The sequence below is a fragment of the Ostrea edulis genome, chromosome 4 (genome assembly GCF_947568905.1).
Source record: "Ostrea edulis chromosome 4, xbOstEdul1.1, whole genome shotgun sequence".
Taxonomy (NCBI): domain Eukaryota; kingdom Metazoa; phylum Mollusca; class Bivalvia; order Ostreida; family Ostreidae; genus Ostrea; species Ostrea edulis.
Window position 1 is genome coordinate 49,267,466 of NC_079167.1, and position 17,929 is coordinate 49,285,394.

The following is a 17,929-nucleotide window of genomic DNA, read 5'->3' on the forward strand; positions in this document are numbered from 1 at the left end:
CGTGATGGAAAGTGACTAATTGAGAACTCCGCATGGTCGTACCTCAAATATCCGGAATCATTACACTAACACATCACAATGCATTTTTCAAAGTTAAGCAAGCCCTTGATGTAAAAAAAAAAAAAAAAAAACACCCCAGAAATATAAACAATTATTGGAAATCATAATTTATGTGAGAGACATCATTTATCATACCAGAATGTATACTCTATGTAGAAGATGGGACGGATCCAGGATTTTTCGGAATCCCCATTTAGTGTGATTTCATATCGCCGCCTCCTCTTATCTTATAGTTTGATTGTTACAAGATTGTATTTCTATGTTTAAACCAGGTCTGATGGAGCGATGGTTCGATGCCTGTACCGGGTATGTGAGTTCAGTGGACCGCGTCAATGCGTTACAGTTCACAGAACCAATAAGGACCACAACCTCCACCTTCACGGTTCTGAAAGGAAATCCAAAGAATTTCAATCCACAGAACTTGCAGAATGCCGTCATAGGTCAGTAGTTCAAAATAACGTCGATTAGCACAAAGAAGAATTGCGAAGTGAATTCATTATGAAAGCTGCGAATATCCCACTTTTTCCGAGTGAAGTACATGACATTATATTCTTGATCTATCTTGTAATCTTTATTTTGAATGCTGACATTTTCCTTATTTTAGTTCACCTAAACGGAGCTTTTACAAATGAACAGTGCACAATTAGAATCGGGCTTGGAAGACCAAAACAAGTGTTGGTGGCTTCCGGAATAGCAGAGGCTAAGCAACTCCTAACAAATCGAACTGCAAGTATCTAAACTCTACAGCGAAACAAATAGTGTAATTTCGTTGTAATTTACTGCAATTGCTGGTCTTCGAAAACGTTTTAAAATCAATTTCAAACATTGACATGATCAAATACTACTATATGACTTAGAAGAAATCGTTTACAGGGTAAGACCACTACTTCGAAAAACGATAAGTAAGCATTAAGTGTAAATTACATTTGCTCAAATCATAGCTCACAGTTTGTTCAGTTGTACAAACAGATATGTTGGGAGAATTAAGCATCTACAAGGCTAGAATTTGTTGAAACAGTATTATCATGTAACGTGCTATAGATTTGTTTGTTCAACGCGTGGTCCCTGAACCACAATACGTAGTTCAGTGTTTAGAATTCTTCTCGAAAGTAACAAGGCTAAATATTTCAACACATTTTCATGTAGTGTAAAGCCAATTTTGTTTTCAAAAAAGAAAATCATGTTAAAATGTTAATATGCGGTAGATTAAATCAAAGATCAAGGTTGGCCATATGATAACAAATTCTGTTGCTTATAAAAGATTCCTGTCTTGTGGTATTCATAAGATTTTCAACTGAGTGCATTAACTTGGACACAAACAAGTTCTAGTAGGCGTGGTAAAAAGGCCCTATATTATGATATGTGGACTATGCTCAGATTGTGAAACCGTGCTCTCTTTCGATTTTTATCTGCTGACTCTGAATTCTATCACACATCAAAATTTGTTCACAAATGCACACGACTCACTCATGTTAAAACTAACATGGTTTTATGTACGTGAGCCTCATGTGTGATTTAACATGCAAAGTAAGTAAATTGCTCATGTGAGCAAACTTTTGCACACGAGCAAATCCTCTTAAATTATGCTTATGTGAGGAACTTTGCTCATAAAATGCTATCAAGAAAAATGGATTTAAAAACATCTTTATTGACATTAACTACAGTGGATAAAAAATGAATGCATATGCATTCAAGATTTAATAGATATACATTAAACACTTTAAAATGATGCAAAGGAATACCCATAAGGAAAAAAAATGGCAAACAAATTACTGGTATACACACCACTTTCATTTGAAAGTGGTTTAATAGTATAGAAATTCACTTGCAAATGAAGTTAACAATCTATTTAGTACTATCTAAAACATAAACAAATCGTTGTATTGTCGTAATAGTCGAGGAAATACCTGACAAATCTCTCCAGATATGTCCTTTAGACAGGCGGTGTCCATGGTAACGTCTGACAAGATGGCGGATCAGGAGATCAATATATCGTTATATAGCTCGTATACATATGTGTCGGGTTGTGGTACCACCCTCTCCCCCTCCATGTAGAACCGATGATGTTTATTGACAAGTTATACTATATGAATTTTACAGCTATATTAAAATCCACCCTAAACATTTCAACAACAGAAAATGGAGGACAGTAATAATTCGATTGTCCTTAAGATATGAAAAGACTCACATGTAGCAGGAAACATAAGATAATAGAAATCATGCACTTTTCCTAAAAACATATGAAAATTGTATGTACAATCCAAAATGAGGTTCCCCAAAAATATAATGATCATAAGAATGGCACTGCATATAATTAGTGGACTCAATGGCCATAGATCTACTTGGCATTAGCATTAGCTATCTTCAGCAGAAGCGATGCCGGCGTATTCCTTGTAAGGGGTGCTTGTTTGACTAAGAAGAGTATGTTCCAGAGATGATTGAGGCAACACCCAGGAGCAGGAGGAAGACAGGGGCGTCTGTTTCAAGCGAAAGGCTGCTCCGGTGGTATTAGCGCTACCATCCTCGGGTCATGTACGGATTTCAATGTGACCCCAAAATTGACATGGGTCAATTCCCTCTGCCACTGTCGAGAGCTCCTTTAACGCACCAATGAAGCAGTGTCTATTGAAGACATGATCTGATATATCCATCATGTGTATGGTAGTGAGCATGTGCGCTGCTGCTTCACCCATGCCATTATCTCGGCGATGCAGTATGAGCGGCTTGCCAAGTTACGCGCCATGAGAAGCATTTCTGCCAGGAAGTCTGTTTCCCGAGGCGCTTGCGCTGGCAGTTCTGAGGATTGTGGCATGGATTACAGCTGCATCACGAGGTTAGATCTATGCCAATCTCACAAATAGCATAGCACTGTGGCAAGCTAACCAGTTCAGAAAGCCTTGTCAGGGTGAGCATCACATACAGAGTGAGGGTTGATTCCAAAGGAAACCTTCTGTTGTTGTTCCCAAGAATCCCATCCTCTGGGAAATATGTAGTTAGCTATCGCCAGGTCCACATAACCTCTGCCCTGAAGAGCATCTTGCAATTGAGGCCAGTTAAGATAGCTGGAACGCTGGAGAACTTTGTCGTGATGAAAATGGCTGTACACTATTGGTAACGGCTATTCACAACTAATTGGCTTATCTACAGTCATCTCTGTGGTTAGGAGCCACCATTGGTGGTTCTTGAATAGCCTTCATTGGTGGTTCTTGAATGTTTCCTTGAGAATAGTGGATATAACCTGCCAATGAAGTACACACTTTATGTGGTTTATCGGGGAAATTGTGCAAGGGTATGTTTGGCTATCACTGTAATGGACGCTGTAGAATGTCATGAGTTGATGTTCAAGAACAGTGAATTCTCCACCTGGCGAACCTTTAGATCCTCCGTACCAAACCATTCTGAATAAATGTAGTGATCCATTGAACAGCTGGCACCACTCAGGTAAGTTATCGTCAAAGGACTTACGGGCTATACTGTGTTTCACTGTCAGGCTAAGAGCTGACCCTTCCAATTGTATGCATTCCCAGCAGGAGAGACTACCTATCCAAAACCATGGTAGTTGGCAGCGTAAAACATGCCGTTTCACATATCCAGACAGGCCTCTGCCACAGACTGGGCAATGGTAGCTCTGATTGTGGGCGTCCTGTGGGGACCCAGGTTAGAAAAGGTCCTCCGTACCCCTTGCTTGTCGTAAGGGGCAACTAAATGGGGCGATCCTTCGGATGAGACCGCAAAAATCGAGGTCCCGTGTCAGTAGCAGGTGTGACACGATAAAGATCCCTCCCTGCTCAAAGGCCATAATCTCCGAGCAAAGGCCTACATTTTACAGCCCTTCACCGGCAATAGTGACATCTCCATATAAGTGAAAGATTCTCAAGAAGGACGTTAAACAATAAACACAACTAACCGATTGTGGGCTGGTGAAATTCCAGAGCATGAGGCTCTGGACACGGACATCTGAGTACCGGCGTCGGTTACCACTACAGAGACTGTCTCTGGTAGAAAGTTTTCTCCTGCAATTGACTGCTCCTGCAACTTTACTCCTGATCCAGGAGACCATCGGTCTCGTTCAATACGACCCAATCGTCTCTATTTGACGACCGACTGGTGGATGACGGGTCGTACTTTGGAACAAAATGGCTCCAATCCAAATCATCCATGTTTCTTAAATAACCCATCTGAAATGAATGTCTTGCCTAGTATATACATATATTCTAAAAGATTGTAACACACAAACAGGGCCACTGGCAAAGGATGAAAATAAAAAGGTAGGGAAATCAGTTCCCTAATATAAAGATGAATAAAATACACAAAGATAATGACAGGATTATACTATATACATGCACGGCACATTATTCTAAAGTAAAATATCTAAATCTTGCTGAAGGGACCAATGACCTTCCTCTTCGTGTTTGATGTTCAATCTCTTTGAAGACTGTCTCCAACATTGGCCTTGGTCATGCCACATTCCTCGTCTTTCCCAGGATCCTTGTCCTTGTAACCTTGTGAGGCATTCAAACTTTGCTCAGTGATTGCAATGTTATCTACGTCTGGTTTTTCACTTGCCTTTTCACTTGGATTTTGCTGAGTCTCTGTGTGGAAATTCTAGTGCTGCAGTCGCCGAAGCTAAATAGGAATATCTCGATCTTGGCACAACTTAAGACGGTCAGGGTGGATGACATTTTCCTTCTTCTGGTCTCTGATAGTATACACAGGAGGTCTACATGCCACAAGGAATGACCCAGTCTAAGGTGATGACTGGCCAATTTTTGTGCTCGAACTACATCTCCCTCGTTTTAGTGGTACTCTGCTACTTTTAAATCATAGTCTCGCTTTTAAAGCAAATTGGTATACATCAAATTCTGGCGAGCAAATTGATGGGCAACCGCCAGGTGTTGGGAAAGTTTGGCATTTCTATCCTTTGGGTCTTACAATATGTTTCCTGTTGTTAGGTGTACTGGTTGAATGACTTCTCGACTCAGCATTAATCTGTTAGGAGTGAACCCCGTTTGCCGATGGGCAGTTGAGTGCAGAGCCATAGCTAGTAAAGGAAAAACTGTTTTGTTTTTCTTCTCGATAAAGCACTTTATCATTTGTAAGACAGTTTTATACCTCTCTACTTGTCCATTGGATGACGGATGATAGGGTGTAGTTCGGGTTTTAGCGATATGAAGAGCTTCATATATGGATTTGAATAGATTACTATCTAAGTTCTTGCCTTGGTCTGTATGAACCTGAATTGGGCATCCAAATGTAACTATGAAGTGCACCGAGAACTTTTGAGCTACCGACAAGGCGCATTGATCAGGGAGAGCAGCAATTTCAATCCACTTAGTGAACTGGTCAATCGTCATCAGGAGATAGCTGTTACCATCTTCGCTAGTGTTGAATGGACCCAGGATGTCCAGATGCACACTCTTCATTGGGAAACCGGAATGGTAAGTACCCAAGGAGACTCAAGGCCTCACATGCGGTTTCTTATTTTGATTGCAAGTGCTGCATGACTGAACATATTCTATACAGTCACGAAATATGTTGTAACTTATGTAATTTTGTTAAATGTTTCTCCAGGGTCTTTTGCTGGCCCAAATGTCCAGATGTCTTGAAATCATAACACCCCTCCAAGACAGTTGCTTGAAGCTGTTTTGGTACCAACAAAACTGACCTCTATTTACCTTGTTATCCCATTTGTAATGGCGCATGTTGTCAATCATTTGTCAAACATTTCCTTGTTATTCACAACGCTCGCGTTGCCGGACTCTGAAGTGTGCGATCAGCCTGAGAAGGTTCGTGGTTATTGTCTAACCAATCAATAATTGGTTTCAGGTCTGTATCCTCCTTCTGCACATCTGTTGGGAGTGAAACTTACTGCCCAAATCCATGTGTGAGACTCTACATCCCAGTGATCGAATAGCTAGAACAGGGCTAGCGGGAATGGATGGTCTAATCGACAAAAAGAACATCGTCAACATCTTCCGTAAATCGCCCCCTTGTACATGGGCTCTGCGACAGTAATGACAGAGAGATCTGAGTCAGCATAACAATCACACTCATCCTGTAAACGACTCATTCCATCAGCATTAGTATGCTTTTTCCGAAGTATGTGAACTCCATGTTATACTGTGCTAATTCCTCCAGCCACGGGCCAGCTGTCCTCTATGTACTTAAAGCGCATCAATCATACCAAGCTATTGTGGTCTGTGCGTTACAGGGAACGACGCCCAAGGAGATAATGCCTGAAGTGACTGCAGGATTTAACAACAGAGAGGAGTTCTTTTCTAGTTGTGCAATACTTGCGTTGAGGCTTGAGCAAGACATGACTTGCATAACAGATAACCTTCTCCAGGCCATCCAGGACCTGGGATAGTACAGCTCCAATTGTTTTCATATCGGAGGTGTCAGTAACCAATATGAATAAGCCTTCAGGGCGCGGGTATGACAAACATGGTACTGAAACCAAGGCCCTATTTGCTCTATCAAATGCAAGTTGGTGCCTATCCATCCAAGCCATATCCCCTCTCTGCTGTGCCAAATCATAAAGGTCAGCACATATTGTGGCATAGTCCTTAATATGGGCTCTATGGTAATTCAAGAAGCCCAGAAAAGATAGCAGCTCAGTTTGTGTGGCGGGTACGGACCATGTCGGTTCTGCTTCTTTCTTTGAAGGCGACACAGAAATACCGGAACTGCTCACTACTTTGCCCAGGAATTCAACTTTTCTCTGAAATAAAGTGGATTTTCTAGGTTTTAATTTCAAGTTGTGTAACTTAAATCTGTCAAAGTCCTCCCGTAAGTTCTCCAAGCTATTTTCGAAGCTGTTCCCAAGAACTCCCAAGAACTACAACATCATTTTGATAGACAAGGACCTGGTTCCAAGTAATACCTCTGAGCACAAGCTGCATTGCTCTTTGGAATGTAGCTGGGGCATTACAGAGCCACATTCCCATACGGGTGTGTTCAAACAACGCATAGTGTGTTATGAATGCAGTTTTATGACGATCTTTTTTTTCCTTTCTTTATCTGATAATAGCCAGAGGCCATATCGAGTGTGGCAAAATATTTTGTTCCTTAAAGGGTATCCAAACAACCCTCGATTATTGGTAAGGGATAACAGGCTTTCTTTCGTTTTCTCATTCAGGGCTCAGTAATATATACACCCATTCAGGGCTCAGTAATCTCTCTCTCTCTAGGATGGGTACTGATGCCCAATCAAAACTTGATGGCTGTATGACTCCAGCTCGCAGGATTTTGTCCATTGTTCTTTTTCCTGATCTTGAAACCCGAGGGGGGTCTGCGCATTTTTTGTTTTACTGGCTGATGATTCTGGGTGTTATCGCCGTTAAGCGTCCAAGGTTAAGATCATGATGTTACATGTATTCCATTAGCAACTGTATAACACAGCACTTTTCTGTGTCATTAAGAGACTGACCTATCGTACATGTCAGTAAGATGTGTCATTAAGAGACTGACCTATCGTACATGTCAGTAAGATGTGCTGTAAGTGTGTAATCATCACCGACACAGATATGGTTGATCTTAATGGATATATTGGTATCATTTATAAAGCCCATGGTTGTACAACCTATTCCCAAGGTATGCGATCCTAGAACATCAAATTTCAGACAAACTTGGGAAACAACATAATCACCAATAAATGGGTTGCCAAGTTGAACTGGTACTCGGGCTATAGCATTGGGCGGTAGGCATACTGCGGGTACCGCACCGAGAGCAAGTTAGCTCTTCATGTGGGTTAGATATCAACTTCACTGGAAATGTCTTGCCCTATAGAGACAATGTTCCCTCTCTTATGTTCATAATCCTCATGGTTGGCCTCAAGAAAACCCAGTCCTATTATCATGAAAGGTGAAAATAACGAACAGTGATCGATCTCATAACTCTTATAAGCAATACAAAATATAGTTGGGCAAATACGGACCCCTGGATGTCATCTTCCATTGACACAGCACAGCAGTCCCAGGATACATGTAGAGTGTCAATTTCAAAAGTGGCATTTCTTATTAACCTGTCATGTATAAGTTGGGATCCTAATCCTTTTAATTTTATGAGTCCAGCATTGACTAGTTGGTTCTGTGGAATTATGTGTACATTGATAAGGGTAATCATAGCCACTGTATCAATGATGACATTTTATGGTTTCCCCTCCATGACGACATCAAGCTAAATACTTTTCCCTAAAGTTCTTCTTTTAGTAATTAACTGATCCTTTAGGCCGCTATCATCAAATGTCAAGTAAGGGCCTACGGACTTTACCCCTTCCCATTTAAATCATCAGATTTAGGATTTTTTGTCCCAGTTACAGTCTTGTTATACTGGTTACTCCTGATCGAGGAATTGTAGCGCTGCCCTCTGGTTGGTGATGTAACCATACTTCGTGTTTTCTCAAGTAACCGCCATCGTACAACTGGAGAACTAGGTGGGGTCTGTTACCTACCAATTGACTTCTGAACAGTTGTGGTCAACTTCTCAACCATCTAGTAAGATGACTTATTAGCTCATCCAAGGAGGGTCCGTTGCTATCTTTCTGTTTAGAGAGCTTTGGCTGAGCCCTACTTGGAGAAGAATCACTTGCTGGGGACCCCTCCCTGCTTGGGAATGAAACTTGGCGTTGAGCAAATGTGGTGGCTCTGGTACATCCTCTTGACCCATACATTGCACGATGGTTTGCGATATCAGTTCGTACGTATTTTACAGCTTTCTGTAGTGTTGTCGGCTTTCTATCCACATCTTTCATAACAGCTTCCTTATCTCGACAACCTCGTAAGAAGGTGTCCGTTGTTATCTCCTCAATCATGTTCCCTTCACAGTTCTCATAGCCATCTAATGCCAAGAAGTAGACACGCTGGGCAAAATCCTCAACATTCTCATTTTCAAGTTACTTAGTGAAGGGCGGCTTACGACGAGCAAGGATGGATACCTCTTTCCTGCTGAATATCTGCTTTAACTGCCGTTTCAGGTCCTTGTAGTCACCATTCTGGTTCACTTTCCTGGCGTTCTCTAGGGCTACGCCACCCAAATGATCTAGGAGGCGGAAAGCTTTCTTGTGTTCAGACCATCCACGATGCGCAGCAATCCAAATAAAAGATTCCGAATTTGGACTCTCAGTACCCTTGAATACAGGCATTTTTTAAACCTGTGGACTTTTTCTTCTGGACATGCTTCGTGACATTTGAGTCCACTTTGACTTGCTATTATGCTCTGAAGAACTGGATGATGAGGATCTTTTTTGTTTTCCTACCCGTCTTTCCCCTTGGGAGTCAGAGACCTCACGGCACTGGATTCGCTTTGAGGTTCCTGAGACTTAGGCTTTGGTGTTGACATTCGTCTTACAGCATTCGATTTTTCACTGCTTACTTCCTTGGTCGCGCGAGGCTTGCCATCCTTTCCAAATGTGGGACCTTAAATGTATGGGTGACAGATCCTGAAAATCAGCGTCTCCTAATTTTCCAGTAAGGGTTGTACTTGTTTTAGGCTTAGCTCCCTTAAGTGGATCTGTAACCTGATGAAGGTATAACAGAAGTCAGTTTGTCTATAATAAATTTCTGTTCCTTTTCTTTATCTGACTGCTTGGCTGGTGTTTGAACTATGTCCGTAGTGAGGATCATCGTTTTATCCAAGCTTTCTTCTGGATCCTAAAGTCCATTAGTCGGTGCACTAGGTGTATTGTACACTGGTAATACTGACTCATCGATTTCAGAACAACTTCCGTTCTCAAGGTTTAAACGTCATATCGTAGCTGCTTGAGACTTATTCATTTCAAGTAGGGTGAGATGAAGTTTATTGGTGTCATAAGGTACGAGTGCAGGTAGATTTGCTGAAGCTTCTCCCTGGGGCTTCTAAGTGGTGACAACACATGCTTCACTCCATGCTGTCCACTGTACGAGTGTAATCTGTGTCACTTCTGCCAAATCACTGAAAGTTTTCCTTGGCTTCACTAAGCTCCAGAATTCTTTTAGCTTTAGCATTACCAATTCCTTCCAACGATTTTAAATCATTCTCAGAGGCTTTGTACAGGTTGATTGGTTTATTTGAAGCCATAATCTATACAACTTTCTTACTTATCCAATATAACCCAGAAAGAAGATAATAGGGTGATAGCGAAGAGTATGAGCAGAGCTAGTGACCCCAATACCAAATGCAAGTATAAGCCTATGGGTGGGAGTTACAGCTGATTAATAAATGTGGATGAAATTTGTCCTAGGTAACTTTACTTTTCTTAGCAGGTGTGGCACGATAAAGATCCATCCCCGCTCAAAGGCCGTAAGCGCCGAGCATAGGCCTAAATTTTGCAGCCCTTCACCTGCAATGGTGTGAGTGAAAGATTCTCGAGATGGACGTTAAACAATACACAATCAATCAATCAATCAATATTTCATAAATCCAAATAAAATCGATATCAAAATTCTGGAAATTCCGAAAAAATTCTAATGGCACAAAATGTGAGCCGTAAATTTGGTAATCAAAACAGCGGGAAATATGATCACGTGGTCTTACTGTTCAAGTGTATTATAGAAAACAATCTACTTTATGCACTAAAATAACGTTCAAAGTATAGATAATGAAAAACATATTACAATGTCTACTGAAGAAATTTGATATTTATTCGTTCTGAACCCCTTAATGAACTATTAACAGTTGTCTACACGTGGTTCGTGAGAAGCACAATAACTTCACAGGGAATAACAGATTTTTCGATACGAGTAACGGTGAGCAGCAATTTTTCGTAGATTCCACAGCTACCAGCGACGCCAATGTCGTAATAGTTGAGGAATTACCTGACAAATCTCTCCAGATATGTCCTTTAGACAGGCTGTGTCCGTGGAGACGTCTGGCAAGATGGCGGGTCAGGAAATCAATATATCGTTAGCCAGTTTGAGTCGGGTTGTGTTACCACATTATTATACAAACAAAAACTAAATCTCTTGTAACAAATTTTGAATCAAGCAATTTATTTCAACAATTTACAAACTAATAACAAATTATTGATACCAAACCATTAAAAAAACCACTGGTTACAAACTATGGACAAGGCAATGGTAACAAACCACTAAAATAACCACAGGTTACAAACTATGAACAAGGCAATGGTAAGAAACTACTAATAAATCAATAGAATTTTATGGCATAATAATTTACAACAAATCACAGGGAACAAACTACTAATAAATAGCTACTATTGACACAAATGATCAATGATGCTGTGAAAATGATATATCCTAATTACACACATGCAGAATTCACATTTACAACAGTATACGTAAGTTCTTTGAATCTTTCACTAGCTCATTGTTTTGTCACAACAATCTCAGTCTCGAACGCTTTAACTCCACTGTCGGTTCCATCTATTTATCATGATACACCTCAAATGATTTTTCAGTTTGAAGCACTTGTACTCACTACTCAGAAGTAAACGTAAACACTCAGACTATTTTTTAGAAATGAATTTAAGTGTTCAGTCTCCGTTTTAACTTATAACAAACTCATCTGACCATCTGACATAGGAAAATGTATTATTCACCAGGACTATCTGACTATATGTTGAAGATCACTTGGAAAATACAATTTCAAGTAATTAAAAGATACACAGCTATACCCAAGTTTGCGCAATGCCCAACACAGAAGGTTTGAATTAAAAGTAATATTAAACATTGACATTTTAGGGATCTGAATGTTTAAAATAAAAAATCCCTTTGCAGAATCTAATAATATACTATAATCAAAATGAAATAAAAGGATTGAGTGAACAAGATCCCAACATTTATAGATATTAGAGTTTAGAACACTCAACATTAGCAATAATACACGCAATTAAGATCTAGGGTAGTACTGTACGAGGTTCCTCCTTCTGGAACATTTCGATATATTGGAGATCGAGTTTGTAAATTGCTTACCCAATGGCTTAAACATAACGTCTGGAGTTACTACAGCAACATCAACTCCCTGTCAACTGTTCACAATATTAACAGCATGGACATCGAACTCAATTTTGGCGGGCACTTTGTTTCGGTTTTGTCTCTTGTGATTGACCCCCGATCCATTTAATCAGAAAGTCGATCTCGATTTATGGCGCATTAATAAGAAGAATCATAATGTCTAACGTCTTGGAGACCTGCTCTGGTATACAGTACATGGTCAACACTTTACGACAAGATTTTTCATCTCAACTTAATCTATTTATCATCCTTGCCGCGTATTCTAAATTTCCAAATGCAAAATTAGTCCAAGCGCTCGCGCTTCTAGCTGTTTTTTTTTTTTTTTATCATTTACTACCTATATAAAACCAAAATACACCCACTCTTTGAATTCAAGTGATTTGGGAGGATCTTTGAACATTGGATTGCCAGCATGCTCCTCCATCTTGTTTGTTTGAATGACCTAAGTGCTGATTGGACGCTGTTGAAAGTTAAAAGAACTAAATTGATAACTTTTACACATTCTATTTTTTTTTTAAATATTGAACCGAACCGATTTTGCTCAGTCGTGAATAGAGAATCGATTTGGCTGACAGAATCGCGGTTTTCAATGCATCGTGGTGAATTGATGCACTTCTACTTGCTGGGGGTAATATTAAAAAGAAAGGACCAATATAACGGATTGTAGTGGGATTACAAAATTTCAACGTTAATATATGGACATATATAGATTGATTTCTGCTGATATCAATCGATATAATTGAAACAAATGATTACATAATATCTTGTTGCTAAGACTTCATGAAGCTGAAATTGCTCAATTATTGCTTGTATGAGCAAATTGGACTTAAAACCCTTTTCACACAATAGAAAGAGAAAATATGTCTTCAGTTTCGCCTGATACTCACATGAGCAATATGTACTTGATACAATTGCAAGTAATTTGCTCACGTTAGCTATTAATATGTATACATGTTTATGAAAACCTCACCTCTTCTCATGAAAATTCTGGTGAGCAAGCATTTGTACATGTGAAACTTTGATTGCAAATCCTACTCTTACATAGTCTCACATGAGTTGCACATGAGCAAAGGCCAGGCTTTCTGTACAGGATAACCTTCCCCCTCTCCCTGACCTGTATGAAACAGAAGCCTCAATATGGTCAGTTGTTATTCTTCATGTCCACATGAACAATTGCACACAAGTATACCAACACATAAACTTCAGATTTTTGCAGTATTAACTAATGTTTCTCGGGAAGTCGCGGTTATGCTCTTGTAATCATATGAAAATATCTGACACATTTTTTGTATTCCAGGCTGATGCTTTATTTTCACCGCGAACGCGGTTTGATGATTTGGAGGTTCTTCCTGGGCGATATAAATGTGATATTAACGGGGTCGGAATGATGGTGAAAAAGGACAGCGATCTACCTTCGTGGTGGAACCCTGCTTTCAAGCAATATTACCTGTCTGGCAAGTACAACGACGCATGCGACCAAATCAACCAGAAATATGGAGGTATGTCACCAATTCAATTTACGTTATCTTTGGCCTCTGCGGGACAGGGACACCATATCTTCGGATAAAACCATATTTGTAGAAGTGCATCTGTAGTCGATGTTGCTAGTACCTGCTATACGAGTGAACTATATCTGTATGTTGCGCAATATAGACTGAAGAGTTCTCGTATAAAGACCTGCTTTCAGCCATATTAATTCAGAATTGTATAGTATACAAAGTAATATTATGCCTGATCTGGAAGTAGATCCCAGTCCGAACCCCTGCTCAGTGAATTTTCCTCTTACTTGGTAAAAATGTAGTACAGAGGACCCAAGTATGTCCAAATTATGTGGGGGTTCTTGTCATTGACAAGAGTTATGACATAAAAAGTTTACCTTTCCTGAAAAGCAATGAAAACCGATTCCTGTTAAACATTCTCTGAAAATCACATGGTCTCCCAGGGATGAATATCCTTAAAATTATTTTTCAGTATCTCTTCAGATTTTGTGGTTTAGATAAGAATATTACCATTGACATGTAAAAAGTTATTTTGACTACGTTTTGACTCCATTTACCTGATCAAGATATAGGGCTCACGGCGGGTGTGACCGGTGGACAGGGGATGCTTACCTACCTAGGCACCTGATCTCACCTCTGTTATATCTAGGTGTCCGTGTTAGCCCAACTCTCTATTTTATATTGCTTATAGGAGTTATGAGATTGATCACTGTTCGTTATCTTCACCTTTCATTTAACCGTCGAGCATGTGTCTGTCCCCGAGGATACTTGTCGCTCGATATATGTTCTTTCATGAATATACACAATAACGATACAATACTGGATGACACGTCGCCCAGTATAAAAAGGTGTCACTCTGTGGAGTCTATAAGGGACATGGACTCGAACAGTTTGGTTGTTGTCCCTTGGATTATCCTTCGAGATATAATCAGCTTTGGTACAAAAATCCTTTAAGAGATAATTTTGATTATTCCTTTTCAGATCTCATGTGCTCGATCTCAAAATGTTCCGTAAAAAATTGTAAAACTTGTGATATAGTGATCATTAGAAATTCATTTGGTAGTAATCTCACTGGATGTAGTTTCTGTACCAAAACTTTTGATAATTTGACTTGTAAATCTTCTAATGTTGTCTACGCTATTGAGTGTAACCTATGTGACTTAATTTATGTGAGAGAAACTATGGGTTCACTTAATAAAAGAATATCGGGGTACATATTTCAAATAAATAATCCCGTGGGGATCCGGGTTAGAATAAATTCTCAGTACCCCCTTGCTTGTTGTATGAGGCGACTAAATGGTCCCGTGTCACAGCAGGTGTGACACGATAAAGATCCCTCCCTGCTCAAAGGCCATAAGCGCTGAGCATAGGCCGAAATTTTGCAGCCCTTCACCGGCAGTGGTGACATCTCCATATGAGTGAAATATTCTCGAGAGGAACGTTAAACAATATTCAATCAATCAATCAATCAAATAAATAATGGTGGTAACCAACATCTTTTCAAGCATTTTAATTCACCGGACCACTCCATCTTGTCCATGAAGGTAATGATTTGGGAAAATATTTACCATCACACAAATAGTCTAATATTAAGTGCCCTTTTTCGTAGAAAACGAGAAGATCACCGGATCATGACTCTAGGTACTGCATTTCCATATGTATGCAATGATAATGTATATGATGTAGGAAATTTGACTAGTCCTCAAGGAAATGACGTGAATGTGATGGGACTATTTCCCAATATTCAAAGACGGAAACGCTGTCATGGACATCGTTCATATAAAAGACCAAGTATAAATGATGTCACGTTTGATTCACTTTTACCTTACGTAACAATTAGGTCCACATCATATTCGCACAAAACTTTCTGCTGTTTCATTGAGAGTTTTACATACGTTATTTCAAGAAGCCACAGCTAGTCTATACTTGGATTTTTCAACACCTGAATAGAGACTGAACTCTATGATTATGGATGTTGCCAATCACAGGGTCTTAAAACCACCACGGATCATGGATGATATTCCTTCCAAATCATGCCGCCAGTTCCTTAAGCTCAAACTAACAAAGGAATAGATGCCGTCAAGATAAGCAACATTCTTCGTCACAAAAGAGTTCAGTGTGTATTCCAACTTATTTCAAGTTCAAGTCTACACCCAGTATTTCCTACAAATATAATTCTACTATTGCATCCAAACTTTTTAATTATAAACCAACTTTGCAGTGCCTAGATATAGACCATCTTATCCTTCGTATTCATCTTCTTTTAGCTATAGTCCAGCTGGACATGTCATTACTGGTGATGTTGATATACAGTAGTTGAAAATGAGGACCTCAAATCGTTCTAAAAGGTCCTAGATACAGAAAACCTCGGTCTTTCAATTGGCGACAGAATTTCATCTCTATTATGAATTCTGTCGAGGATTAGCCAGACGCTGGGCTAAATATGAAAGAGAAGAACTTGATACATTGTCAGAATGGATTAAAAGTATAAGAGTCAAAATCCCGCATTAGACATAATAAAACAAATGTACGCACCATCTATCCTTCTGTGTTTAGTAAACCAGAAGTGTTAAAAGAATTAGATAGGTTACATAAGGAATATGTTTTGGTTCCAGCTGACAAAGCTTGTAACAACATTGTCTTTGTTTGTAAGGCTCATTATTATGTTCCCCAAACAAAGTTTGGGAACATGTTGTTTTTACTCTGTTTCTTACTATTATTATTATTTTTCTCCGGTACTTTTTTGTCCGGGAGTGTTCTCAAAAACTACAAAAGGGATCGATATGGAACTTTCCAGGATGCTAGTGTAGCATTTGTAGATGTGCAGAACGATAGTCAATTTGTCTGCACGTGCATGCACAAGCACGCACGTGCATTGCAATTTTGGTACAAAAATGGAAAATCAGAATATACAAGGTATCGATATGAATCCTTAAAAGGATGATAGTATATAATTTGTAGATATGAAAAATGATAGTCATTCTGTTTGCACGCGTGTGCATGCGCATGCACATGCATCATAAAATTTGTACACTAACTTTGCAATCAGTTTAACTTTTTAGTTGTTCATTAAAATGGTTTGATATTTATATCGTAAGTAGACATTGAGAGCCTTAACTGATTTGCATGGTCAAAACTACCAATCTGCACGCGCATGCACGTGCACTTCTTTTTGATTGGATAATACTAAAACATTTGTAACTATCTTATTTATGAAGCGAACGAGTTGATATTCACAGTATAGGTAGATAATATGTGTATCTTTATATCTGTGTAATAAAAGATACCAACGCGCATGCGCGTGCATCTTTTTCGAATGTTCATTTTTTTAACGACGATAACGTTTTTGTTTTTCATTAAATTATATTGATATTGAGGTTTTATATGTGTCTTGATACTCCTTACAAATTGCTGTGGTTAAAATTATTGCTCAGCACGTGCATACACGTGTGCTGAATTCTGATTGGACGATTTTAAAATCACTATAACTGCCTTATATTTGATGGAAACGTTATGAAATTCATACTGTGGGTATATGATATAAATGCCTGTTAAATGATATCAACAAAAGTAAGGAATCATACTCGTGTGCGTGTGTATGCACGTGTATTGCTTTCTTTCACTCCTTGGTACTGAAATGACCATAGTAAACATACTACATGTAATTAAAGCCTAAAATGAAATGACTGTTTGCTACAGGTTTACAATGACATCTCTTTTTAATTGGGGGAGGTTTGGGGAACATATGTAACGGTCCCAGTTACAATTAGAACTAGTTACAACTGTATTTTAAACGAACTTGGCATTAGTTCCACTTTTGTTAATCGAACTTATACTCCAACTCCCTTTCAAAAGACGAAATTCGTCAAAACCGTATTTCAGTTTTAGACACATTCAATATCTCAGCCAATGGGTCTGATGAATACAGGTTACCATATTTATGCTGGATTCCTAAACTTCAGAAAAACCCTTACAAACAAAGATACATTGCTGGAGTGTGGCCAAAGCCATAAAAATAATCACAATCTTCAAAACTCTTCTTCTTTACTTTCTTGACATCAAGCAGTCAAACTTAACATGATTATAAAAAAGCAATGAACCTGGAGTTCGTGACCCATGAATTCAGGGTTCGTGCCACAGTGTGGGGCTAAGTTGTTCATACATTAAAATGCAAATTAGGAAATTTTTTATGTCTTGACATCAAGCAGTCAGAAGAGTTAGCATAATTATAAAGAACAATGAGCCCTATACCAAAACTATGAAATCTATGACCCATGTTTTCAAGGTTCATGCCCCTAGGATGCCTGATCATGAAATAAGTTGATCACATATATGAAAGGTGAAGATAACGAACAGTGAACAATCTCATAACTCCTATAAGCAATACGAAATAGAGAGTTGGGCAAACACGGACCCCTG

At 39.2% G+C, this 17,929-nt stretch overlaps 1 protein-coding gene across 2 annotated transcripts in view; it reads left to right on the forward strand.

Moving 5' to 3' along the window:
- The window catches only part of LOC125671961 (uncharacterized), a 30,723-nt gene that overhangs the window by 10,089 nt on the left and 2,705 nt on the right, over positions 1-17,929 (forward strand). For both annotated transcript variants that reach the window (XM_048907965.2, XM_048907966.2), the window contains exons 6-8: positions 333-500; positions 665-786; positions 13,309-13,510. In XM_048907965.2, the coding sequence (XP_048763922.1) occupies positions 333-500; positions 665-786; positions 13,309-13,510 (492 nt within the window). The remainder of the gene's footprint in view (positions 1-332; positions 501-664; positions 787-13,308; positions 13,511-17,929) is intronic.